At 38.0% G+C, this 12,781-nt stretch overlaps 1 protein-coding gene across 4 annotated transcripts in view; it reads left to right on the top strand.

Annotated features, from left to right (window-relative positions):
* Nucleotides 1-12,781, top strand: part of TMEM116 (transmembrane protein 116) — a 135,857-nt gene that overhangs the window by 8,927 nt on the left and 114,149 nt on the right. For 3 of the 4 annotated variants that reach the window (XM_079942599.1, XM_079942601.1, XM_079942598.1), the window contains exons 2-4: nucleotides 5,687-5,733; nucleotides 6,251-6,314; nucleotides 12,234-12,365. In XM_079942599.1, coding sequence (XP_079798725.1) covers nucleotides 5,687-5,733; nucleotides 6,251-6,314; nucleotides 12,234-12,365 — 243 coding nt within the window. Of the gene's footprint in view, nucleotides 1-5,021; nucleotides 5,114-5,686; nucleotides 5,734-6,250; nucleotides 6,315-12,233; nucleotides 12,366-12,781 lie in introns of those variants that run through there. The other variant, XM_079942600.1, reaches the window with a different exon arrangement.

Below are 12,781 nucleotides of genomic sequence, written 5' to 3'. Positions count from 1 at the left end.
TAGCCCCCAATGATGCCTGCCTCTTGGTATTCACACTGTTGTGTAATCCTCTCCCCTTGAGTGTTGGCAAGATCTATGATGAATAGAATACAGGAAAGGTGATGGGATGTCACTTCAGTCATTTGCTTACATAAGATTGAGACTTCCATGTCGCTAGGAGGTCATCTTGCAGAAGTCCACATGGCAAAGACCTGAGTGTAGCCTTGCACCAAGAGTTAGTTAGGAACTGAGGCCCTCAGGCCCACAACCCTCAAGGAACTGAATTAGGCCAACAACTGTATGAACTTGGAAGCAGATCCTTCTCCATTTGAGCCTTCAGACGAGACCCAGCCCTGGTCAACATCTTGGTCATAACCTTGTGAGAGACACTGAAGCAGAAGACCCAACTAAGCTATTCTTGAACTCCTAACTCACAGATGCTGTGAGATAATACGTGTGTTTTAAGCTGCTAAATTTGTGGACATTTGTTATGATGCAATAGATAAGTAACACACATATTTGATAAATATGCTCACTGTATTTTCTTTCAAGTTATTGATGAAAATGTTTTACAGAACAGTGTCAAGTCAGAATTCTGGTTCACTCCACTAAAAGCCATTTTTTTTTTAGAAGCCATTTTTAAGTTGATATTTATCAATTAGTTAGCACTACCTTAGGTTTATTTAGAAATGCCCTTAATTGTGCTTCTACTTGGTCTACATTTTCTTTTCTTTTCTTTCTTTCTTTTTTTCTTTTGGCCACACTGCTCGGCCTACGGGATCCTAGTTCCCCGACCAGGAATCGAATCTGGGCCCCAGTAGTGAAAGTGCTGAGTCCCAACCACTGGACCACCAGGGAATTCCCAATATATTTTCGTATTTTTATATCATGAAATTTCTCACAAAATGTTTTGTCAAAATACCGTATACACTGTGTCTAGTAATTCTGTCCAAAAAGAGAATGGGGTTAGTCTGGCATGATTTTTTTTATAAATCCATGTTGAATTAATGGTTACTTTTTTCTAATTCTTTAAAAACACATCTTGGGACTTCCCTGGTGGCACAGTGGTTAAGAATCTGCCTGCCAATGCAGGGGACACGGGTTTGAGCCCTGGTCCAGGAAGATCCGAAATGCTGTGGAGCAACTAAGCCCGTGTGCCACAACTGTTGAGCCTGTGCTCTAGAGCCCGCAAGCCACAACTACAGAGCCCATGTGCCACAACTTCTGAAGCCCGCACGCCTAGAGCCCAAGCTCTGCAACAAGAGAAGCCACTGCAATGAGAAACCTGTGCACTGCATCGAAGAGTAGCCCCCACTTGCCACAACTAGAGAAAGCCCGTGTGCAGCAAGTAAGACCCAACAACAAAGGCCCAATGTAGCCAATGATAAATAAATTGATAAAAACACATCTTTTGGATAGTTCATTCTAGAATCTTGTCTGAGATAAATACTAAGATCTTTGCAGATTCTACTATCCTTTCTCCTTATAAAAAATTTTTAGATATCAACAGCTTTCTACAATTTCTACAACTTCTAGCAATTTCTACAATTTCTAGCAATTTTTCCAGTTTTACATGAACTCTCAGATTTCATTCAATGGTTTATTGGGTTAACCTGCAAGTTTTACCAAAGCCCTGGAGTGTAATTTGTCCAGGCCAGGAGTACTGTATTCATTTAGAGCAGTCAGATGCTCTCTTACAATCTTTATCTTCAGTTCCCTCTTACAATGTTTTACACTTTTTATTCTAAATATTATTCTTTTCAGTAGGAGAGAAAGAAACATGTTATCCATTAATCACTATACCATGAGTTTCAGCAATGGGATATATCCTTCCTTGCTTTTGTCCCAAACGTCATTTTTTTGGATAACAGCTTTATTAAGATATAATTTACGTACCGTACAATTCATCCTTTTAAAGTGTACAATTCAGTGGTTTCCAGTATATTCGTAGAATTGTACAACCAGCACCATTATCTAATTTTAGAATATTTTTATTATCCTAAAAAGAAAGCCTGTGCCCATTAGCAGTCACTCCCCATTCCCTCCCAAACTACCTTTCTAGCTCTAGGCAACACTAATCTACTTTCTGTCACTGTAAACTGCCTGTTTGGGACATTTTTAAAAATTAATTAATTAATTAATTTATTTGGCTGCGTTGGATCTTTGTTGCGGTACGTGGGATCTTCCTTGCAGCATGTGGGATCTTTCGTTGTGGCGCTCATTGCGACATGTGAGCTGTTTGTTGCGGCACGCTGGCTTCTCTCGAGTTGTGGTGTGCGGGTTTTCTCTTCTCTAGTTGTGGCGCAGGCTCCAGAGCACGTGGGCTCTGTAGTTGAGGCGCACAAGCTCAGTAGTTGTGGCGCATGGACTTAGTTGCCCCGCAGCATGTGGGATCTTAGTTCCCTGACCAGTGGCTGCAATATGTTATATTTCCACAGCAGTGTATGAGGTTTCCTATTTCTCAACATTCACTTGCTATTGTCTTTTTATTATAGCCATCCTAGTAGGTGTGAAATGTCATCTCGTGATTTTAATTTGTATTTCCCTGGTGGCTTATGATGTTGATCATCTTTTCATGTGTATTAATTATTCGTATCATTTTGGGGAGAAATCTCTAATTTAAAACCTTTGCCCGAGAATTCCCTTGCAGTCCAGTGGTTAGGGTTTGATGCTTTCACTGCCAGGGCCCGGGTTCGATCCCTGGTTGGGGAGCTAAGATCCCACAAGCCGTGAGGTGCAGCCAAAAAAACAAAAAACGAAAAAACAAACCTTTGCCCATTTTTAAATTGGGTTGTGTTATTGAGTTGTAGGAATTCTTTATATATTCTACATAAAAGCCCCTTATTAGATATATGGTTTACAAATACTTTCTCCTATTCTGCGGGTTGTCTTTTTTACTTTCTTAATGGTATCCTTTGAAGCAGTAAAGTTTCTAATTTTGAAGAAGACCAACTTATCTATTTTTTTCTTTTGTTGTTTGTGCTTTTGTTGTCATATCTAAGAAGCAATTGCCTAATAATTCTTTTGATGTCCCATTAATTTTTTAAATTACCTTTCCCTGTTTTCCCATTGACCAGTTTCCTGTTAAGAGTACTGTATGTGTTAAGAGTGAGAACTATGATCAGACTGACTGAGTTTGAATGTTGGTGTTACCACTTGATAATTCTGTAACCAGAGGGAAAATGACACAACTTTTTTAAGCCTCAGTTTCTTCATCTGTTAAATAAGAATAATACTTCTTACCTCAAAGGTTGTGTTGAGGATTAAAATGCTTACAGAGAAAGCACTTGATAATTGGTAGCTATTATTACTAGAAATTTTCTTTAAGTACTATTTTTACTTAAATTAAAATACTTTACTACGTAGGTGTTTTTCTTGACTTTGTATCCACTGCAGTAACTTGCTCATGGTAGAAGTTTAATGAATATCTGTTAACTGAAATTGATATGTAATATATAGTAGTAGCCCATTACATTGAGAACTGAGATGTGTTTGAGCTTGCTAAGGAGCTAAGTAAAAAGAAAAGACAAAACTGAAAATAAATTTCACCCAGTTCATCATTTGGGCTTGGATTAGCCCTTGTAGAAAAGGAAATGGGAGAATTATGATTCCAAAGACACTTCAAAGGGGAACAGTGCTAAATATACAGAAGGGAGGGGCTTAATTTAGAGAGAAAAATAGAAAAGTAAACCCCCAAATGTTGGTTGGTGGCATAAGACATTTTAGAATAGATGCCAAAAGAGAAAAGTTCTCTTGTCAAGAGCAGCAGACTGATTTGCTATGGTTGTTCTCTGAACAATCTGAGATTTGTTCTTGACTGAGACAAGAGTCCTTTGTCCAAAAGCATTCTCTTATCACTTGGTGAGACTGTCATTAGTCCCCTCACCCTTATTAGATAGACACATGATTAGAGGCCTCAAAAGACTCCCTAAGATTTTATGGTAGGGATTTCTGATCCAGAAATATACTGGTATTTTAATTTGTTTATCTAATAATGTAAGCAAAGTGATTAGAGCCTACCTCTACTTAACAATGTCCTGTATTCCACTGCACATGATATTCTTAATTTCATATGAATAAATGAATAATATATTTAAATTACTCAAGCCATGCAAATGATCTAATTTATGTTATCAATAAATATTTGTAAAATGTATGAGTGTATGGTTAGATGAAAGATAAATGGTTATGTAAATGAAACCTTCTTCCTTCTGCTTTCTCCTTCCCCCAGTTTTTGTCCAAATTTTATCAGTTCTTCCAAATAATGTTCAAATGCCAATCAGTGTATATTATTTTTGTGTACAGATTATTTGAGATTTGGTATTCAAGCTGTTTTTCCTACTATATTATAAGCTCCTGGAAGTCTGGGTCTGATCTTTTTTGTCTTTATATTTAACATAACACAGCATTTTACACAAAGTTGATATATAAACATAAGCATATTCAATGAATTGTATAATTTAGTAATATATTTACATTTATAAATGTAATATTACTACAAATATAATATTACAAATATATAATATTACATTTATTATATTTATGGTGGGAATTTTGGTACAGAATATTTAAGAAAACATTCGTATTATGAGACATTAATAACGCTTTCTCTTCACACCTTTTCCAGATATTACTAAAAACTTACTGATTGAGTAAATATATAGTCTGTCTTCCCCAACACAGGCTTCTGTCCCTAAACAGGACAGGTTTCAAACAGACCTCCCTTCTTCCCTATTTTTCTCTCCCTTTTTTCTATTCTATTTCTCTCTTGCAGCTCTATTTACCTTTTCATGGTAACTCATTCTCTGTACTTTTTATTAGTCCTACCTCTTGCCCCTTTTTACAATTCCTAATGCTTTTTAGAACTTTGTTTCCTTGTCACCTGCTCTTTCTATTTTTGTTCTTTCTGCTTGGCTTTCTCCTCCACTTGTCGCTACTTTCTCTCCTTGCCCTCAAGATTCGGGGCAGGATTGGGTAGGGAGGAGCCCAGCTGGGTTAAGGGTGGAGCTACCTGTTTACTGCTTGGGATTCAGAACCTGACCAGGAAGGATCAGGCTGCTTGAATTTAGCTGAGGCTGAAGTCCGTATGGCCTGCCTACTGGAGGCTAGCATTTTGGAGGATAATTGGAACTTGGTGAGACTAGAAGCAGCCCCTCTCTTCGTTTTTCGATCCCCCTTCCTTCCTCCCTGTTCTGTATTTTTCACTCACAGCATCTCTTTCCATACTAACTTTTCTTCTTCCTTTTCCCCTGTTGCTTACTATTCTGTTTTTTCTGTCTGTCTAGCTCTCTGTCAGTTAACTTTATTTAGTATTTGTTTGCCTTTACTGTTACCCATTCTTTCCACATATCTGTCTGTTCTCTCTTAAAATTTAACTTTTTCTACCTCTTTTCCATTTTATTCTTCCCTTTATTAATTTTCTCATACAACTGTCTTTTTTTCCTTCAGTCATTTTCTATCCACCTGTCAGTTCTTTTTATCTTACTGTTTCCCAGCAATGTAGCAATAAGGGAGGAAGAAAGGAGCCACCCTGGCTTTCCAGGGGCCTATTCACCCTTTTTACTCATTCTCAGACTTGTAGTGTGTTTTGATTAGGCACTGAAGAGTTTGTGCTTTGCACAGATAGTTAACAAACAGTGAAATTAGAGAAAGGTTGAATATTAAATTTAAAAGGCTTAATTTTATTCTTACTTTCTCTTTTATTTAGTTATTTCCTGCAATACAGTGGATACAGTTTGTTATGGCTACTCTGAGGTAAGTTTATTTAACCTCATGTAATGTGCCTGTTTGAACTAGTACAACTAGCAAAACTGGAGACAAGCAAAACTGGAGAATTCTGAAGTGTCTCTCTATATATTTTTTCCCTGGGGATTTGCTTTTACTCATTAGTTAGAAATGCTGTTCTTTACCATGTTGACATTATCTGATTAATAAAATGTAATAACATCAACAACAATAATAACAAAAAAAACAGATTGAAGGGTAACATCTGAAAATCAAAGGACAATTTGGTCAACAGGATTGATTTGCAAAATCAGTTGTGAAGTGCTCACTTTAGTAGCACATATACTAAAAATTGTAATGATACAGAGAAGATTAGCATAGCCTCTGCTTAAGGATGACACACAAATTCGTGAAGCATTCCATATTTTTAAAACATTTGTGCAGTTTATTTTACATCAATTATATGTCAATAAAGCTGTAAAAAAAAGTAGCAAAAACAAAGGAGCCCCAATTGTCCTGTTTAATGATAGTCTTTTATCTCTGCCAGTGTTATAGGTTCAAGTTCACTTATTGCCTATGCTGTATTCCAGAACATACAGAAATCTCCAGAGGTGAGCAGTCTCTTTCTGTGTTGGATTTGAATTTTTTGTGACTTAGCCTTTGAAATAAAAAAGAAAGGTGTCCCCTATAAATGATGGAATAATGCTATGAATTGCTTGTAAATTTGTCGTTTTGATATAATACATTGAGATATTTTAGACATTGCCCCAAAGGTCTCCCTTTTCTTTTAGGTAGTTATTTTAATTATAATTTTGAATACTGAGGAATTGACTAAATGTGGATTAGTGGATAAATGTAGACTTTTGGGGGGTATGCATTAATTATTAAAGTCAAAGAAACAGAGTATTGTTTGAAGCCTATATTCATTCTAAGCATGGTAGGATCCTGCCTAGAGGTGAGTTTTCTGATGTTCATATCTTGGTAAAATTGCTGGTGGGGCTGGAAATAGTTCAAACACTGCTATACAAAAGGTATTTATTTTGCTGTTCTGGCTTTCTAGGCAATTACAATTTAATGGTGAAAATAGAACAAAAATACATCCTATGTAAAACTATTCATACCAAAAAAGTCAAGTCAGAAAGCTTCCTTGGGCCTCCCTCGTGGCGCAGTGGTTGAGAGTCTGCCTGCCGATGCAGGGGACGCGGGTTCGTAGCCCTGGTCCGGGAGGATCCCACATGCCGCGGAGTGGCTGGGCCCGTGAGCCATGGCCGCTGAGCCTGCGCGTCCGGAGCCTGTGCTCCGCAACGGGAGAGGCCACAACAGTGAGAGGCCTGTGTACAGCAAAAAAAAAAAAAAACGCTTCCTTTTATTGAGGTATAATTGACAAATAAAAATAGTATATACTTAAGGTATTAAAAAAAAAATCAATCAGGGAGTTCTCTGGTGACCTAGTGGTTAGGATTCTGGGCTTTCACTGCTGGGCCCAGGTTCAATCCCTGGTCCCACAAGCTGCATGGTGTGCTCCCCCCCAAAAAAAAAGATTTTAAGAAAAATGTAACAAAACTGTTTTTCTAATCAGGCCAAGTGGCACAAAATTAAGCAAAATGTGGTTTAGGACATGTATGAGAGAGCTTTTGTAAAGTGGAAAATGACACATTTAGCTTAGCTATGGCTAAGGTCTCATAGCTAGTAAGTGTTAGAGCTAGAAGTTGAGGCAGACTTGTCTTGTTCCAAAGCTGCTTCTCACATACACTTTTTTTTTTTTAATTTATTTTTATTTATTTATCCTTGGCTGCATTGGGTCTTCGTTGCTATGTGCGGGCTTTCTCTAGTTATGGCGAGCAGGGGCTGCTCAGCAGTTGTGGCACAGGGGCTCAGCTGCTCCGCAGCATGTGGGATCCTCCGGGGCCAGGGCTCGAACCCGCGTCCCCCGCAGTGGCAGGCAGACTCCTAACCACTGCGCCACCAGGGAAGTCCCTCACATACACTTTTAAACCACTGAAATATAATGTCTAATGAAAAGAGAATTTTGAATTTCAGAGGTAGAATGTGACTATGTAAGTAAAACTAGAAAGTACAAGTCTTGATACTGTATTGTCAATTGCCTGCCAAAGTAATCTTAGGCCACACATCTTCCTGTGATGTGGAGTTCCCTAATGTTTCTTTCCTGAATGTTTGTTGAAATTTGAGTTCAGATGTGGTTAAGTTAATAAAGTATAAGTTACGTTGTGGAGAGAGGTAAGCAGAGATTCTCAGTACTACTGACCTTTTGGGCTAGATGGTTATTTGTTATGGGTGGCTGTCCTGCATCTTAGGATATTTAGCAGACTTTACCCAATAGATGTAGCAGCAACCTTCCTCACCCAGTTGTGAGAACCAAAAATATCTTCAAATACTGCCAAATGTCTTCTGAGAGAGGCAGTCACTCCTGGTTGAAAACCACTGCTCTAGGGTGACCTCTGCCATAACAGTGGGTTAGAGCTTTATAAAGATGTAGGGTCTGGTTTGGCCTGGGATGTGACCTTTAATTTCTCTGGCTTCGGTTCTCATACCTTTCACATAACCAGAGCCTGAAGGACCTTAGTAATCATTAATTCAGTGGTTCCTACACATTCTGCTTTTTTGGCATAGGGAAGATTCCAATTTTTCCAGCTTAAAAATGTCAGCCATGCTCCACCGTTTTCCTTTATTTCTTCATCAAATAACATTTTTAACAGCATAAACACATGGAAGGCATAATCTGAAAAAGACAAAAATTATTAAATTAATGATTATAGTAAATTGGAGAAATCCATGGGAAATCTTTGAGGGGACTAGCTGATTAGACAGTAACTCAGAGTAACTCAGAGAGGCAACCTTAAGAGAGAAGAAAGTAACCCAGGCCAGCCAGTGTTAAAAAAAAAAAAAAACACGAGGCAGATATACTTTACTGCACTTGTGTGAAGTGCACTTCATTTCCTTGTGAAGGTCACTTTCGATATTCTTTGTAACTTGATTTCACTAGAAATATCAGGAAGCAGGGTTTTGGAAGAGTATAAATATGAGTTGCTTTAGGTGTTTTACCTTACCAGGTTAGACCTGGACCCAGAACCTCCTTAGGGAAAGCCTTTCACACAATGCATTCCGTCCCTGCACCTTACTTTGCTCTTGATTTAAATGAGACAAGTACAAATATATTTAAAGTTTTTGCTTTCATATTTAGGATCATGTCTTAAGGTTTTTCTTCTTATTACCATGCACTATGCTGATTGTATTTTTATTTATTTTAATTTAATTTTTTTTTTTAATTTTTAAAATTTTATTTATTTATTTTTTTTGCGGTATGCGGGCCTCTCACTGTTGTGGCCTCTCCCGTTGCGGAGCACAGGCTCCGGACGCGCAGGCTCAGCGGCCATGGCTCACGGGCCCAGCCACTCCACGGCACGTGGGATCTTCCCGGACCAGGGCACGAACCCGCATCCCCTGCATCGGCAGGCGGACTCTCAACCACTGTGCCACCAGGGAAGCCCTAATTTTTTTATTAAAAAAAATATTTTTGGCTGCGCTGCACAGCATGTGGGATCTTAGTTCCCCAGCCAGGGATCAAACCTGTGCCCACTGCAGTGGAAGCACGGAGTCTTAACCACTAGACTGCCAGGGAAGTCCCTTTTTAAAAATTTTTTATTGTTTGTATTTTTCTTAAAGCGTGACCTGTATCATACATTTCTCTGTATTACCTTTGACACAGTATCTTGTTAAACATAGAAGGGGTGAAATCTTTTTTAATTTCAATACTAGGTGCTCAGTTAAGTTTTGTTGTTTAATTGATTGATTTTATCTCCTGTTACTAGAACTCATGATTTTCCAACCATGAGTGAAAGTATATAAACCTCTTTTTATCCTTTATTTCTGTGCCAAAGACCTTAGGTGTGTTTTAATGGCCAACAGTTCCCTATATATAAGGCTATTTATTGACTCAATGACCATAATTATGTTCTTGCTCACAAAAGCTGCTTGGCCGCCTTTCTGCTCCAGAGTTTATTTTGTATTCAGTTTTAATTTTTCACCCATTAACAGTTATAAACTTGTGATAGGTCATAGACCAGTAAAATCTAGGAATATGCCACCTGGCTGGAACCTTAACAGGCTTCCTTGTAGCAAAGGATATATGTTGTTAAAATAATTGTATCTGATATTTAGTAAATACAGTTTAAAATATTATTTCACTTGTTTTTGTTTGTGTTAGCCAAAGCAGCTTGACCATTTACCCCTATTAGCAAGGTATTAGCATCTTAACTTTCCTCTCATTTGGAAGAAAAGTATGAGAAAAATTCCCTTTTGTACAGTTGAGGAGATTAGTTCTTATATTAGGTAGTATCTGTTGATAACTTAGTAATTTTTTTGCACGGGGGGTACATCCCAGGGACCGGGCCAGCCTGTGGGCCCAGTGGTGGGGGCACCAAAAATTTTTAACTTTACTTTTTTACTGTGAGATATACCAGCCATGGTTTAGAAGGCATAAAACTCATGTGTGCTATATAATGGATGGCTATAAACCAAACCTGGGACAAGAAATAGGAATCGCTCATATCCCCAAACATTCCTACTGTACTCCTTCCCAATCACAACCTCACCTCTAGCAGTAACCACTATCCAGATTTTTGCTTAATCATTTCTTGGCTTTTATGTATAGTTTTACCAGTAATGTATATATCCCTAAACAATTTAGTTTTGCATTTTTGAACTTGACATAAATGGGATAATACTATTTTTTGGTATGTATTGCTTTGTGACTTGCTTTTTTCCCTCAGTATCACTTCTGAGATTTGTCCATGGCGTTGTGTACAGCTCTGGTTCATTTCTTTTTCACTGATGCTTAGCATTCTATATTATGAACATACCACAGTATATCTATCTGTGCTGCTATGAACAATCTTGTACATGTCTTCTGATGCACACATGCAAAAATTTCTCTAGTGATTTTACCTAATAACAGAATATAGGATATTCATATCCCCTAGATAGTGCCAGACTTTTTCCAAATAGTTGTGCCAGCAGTGTATGAAATGTCCTATTGCTTCATGTTCCTGTTAATATTTGATATTGTCAGACTTCAAAAATTTTTGCCATGGGTGTGTAATTTTCATCCCATTGTAGATTGATTGATTTATTGACTTTTGTTCTCCTTATAGTTTTAATTTTTTAATTTCCTTGATTACTAATGGGGTCAGGCATATTTTCACATTTTTACAGCCATTTGGATTTCTTAAGTACCTGTTCAAATCTTTTGTCCATTTTTTTTCTATTGGTTTTTCTTATTGCTTTGAAGAGCTTTTGTTTGCTTTGTTTTTTAAAAGTAAATTAAAAAAAAAAAGTAAATTTTATTTATTTATTTATTTTTGGCTACGCTGGGTCTTTGTTGCTGCCCGCGGGCTTTCTCTAGTTGCGGCGAGCGGGGGCTACTCTTCACTGTGGTGCACGTGCTTCTCATTGCAGTGGCTTCTCTTGTTGCGGAGCGTAAGCTCTAGGTGTGCGGGTTTCAGTAGTTGTGGCACGTGGGCTCAGTAGTTGTGGCTCATGGACTCTAGAGCACAGGCTCAGTAGTTGTGGCACACGGGCTTAGTTGCTCTGCGGCATGTGGGATCTTCCCAGAACAGGGTTCAAACCCATGTCCCCTGCATTGACAGGCGGATTCTTAACCACTGGACCACCAGGGAAGTCCGTGCTTTGTTTTTAATATTGTTTGGATACTGGTCCTTTGTTAGTCATATGTGTTAACAAATATCTTCTCCCACTTTGTGGCATGTCTTTTCACTTTCTTTATGGTGTCTTTTGACACAGACATTTTTCATTTGAATGTGGGCAAATTTTTCAGCTATTTCTTTTAGATCAAATTAAACTCTATGAAGATTAAAAAAAAACCTGTTTTCATTTTCTTTGAGTTCTCAACCATATCCTAAAACACTCAGGTGATAATCTCATTTCTTTTCTTTTCTTTTTTTTTTTTTGCGGTATGCGGGCCTCTCACTGTTGTGGCCTCTCCCACTGCAGAGCACAGGCTCCGGATGCGCAGGCTCAGCGGCCATGGCTCACAGGCCTAGCTGCTCCGCGGCATGTGGGATCTTCCCAGACTGGGGCACGAACCCGTGTCCCCTGCATCGGCAGGTGGACTCTCAACCACTGCGCCACCAGGGAAGCCCCTCATTTCTTATTGTTAGAAGATGTTGACTGTGCAGCTAGAGTACTTAAAATTTCCCATTTGTGGTATGTCTCCATCACAGAATTTCTCATCTTTTCACTCTTTCCTTGAGGAAGAATTTCCAATGCTAATACTTCCATGAATAGTCTGGTTCCAGAACAGTTGGGATAGTTGTGATTACAGATTACTTCCTACTTGGAGTATTCCTTTATATTCCCCAGTCAACCAATAGCAGAGGCCCCAGAAAAATTATGCCCAGATTTCTACTAGAAGGGTAAAACATAAAAGTAATTAATTGTTACATTCTCCTGTCTATATCATTTTTGAAATTATGAATTTTATTCCTTTACAGATAAGGCCACTCGTTTATCTGAGCTTCTCTGACCTCCTCCTGGGGATATACTGGCTCATTGAGGCACTTCTCTATGGAACTTCAGCAGCCAATAAGGACATCGTCTGCTATAACTTGCAAGCAGTTGGACAGGTGAGTGCTACTAGATTGTCATAGTACCTTGTACGAAAGGCACACGCTTATTTAAATAAGAAGCAAAGATAATCCATCCTGGGAAGCAGGACCCTTTTGTTTATTGTTACACTTTGAAACATAGCTTTTATTGTTTTTCCCCATTAAAAAACTACTTATTTATTACAGAAAATTTGGGAAATTCAGAGAAGCAGAAAGATAATTAAAATCACCCAGATATAATCATTCTTTAATATTTTATGTATATTATATATTTCCAGTCTTCTTCTCTTTAGGTATATGCATTTTAGAACAAATAACACATTAATACTTTTGGTAATCTGCTTTTATTATTCAACATAGTGTGACCATATTTCCATGTAATGGAATATATTTCTACATCTTTTGAGATTATTGCATGTTTTTTATTACATTAA

This window comes from Stenella coeruleoalba (genome assembly GCF_951394435.1).
Source record: "Stenella coeruleoalba genome assembly, chromosome: 14".
Lineage (NCBI taxonomy): Eukaryota > Metazoa > Chordata > Mammalia > Artiodactyla > Delphinidae > Stenella > Stenella coeruleoalba.
This window is presented reverse-complemented; position numbering and strand designations above follow the sequence as displayed.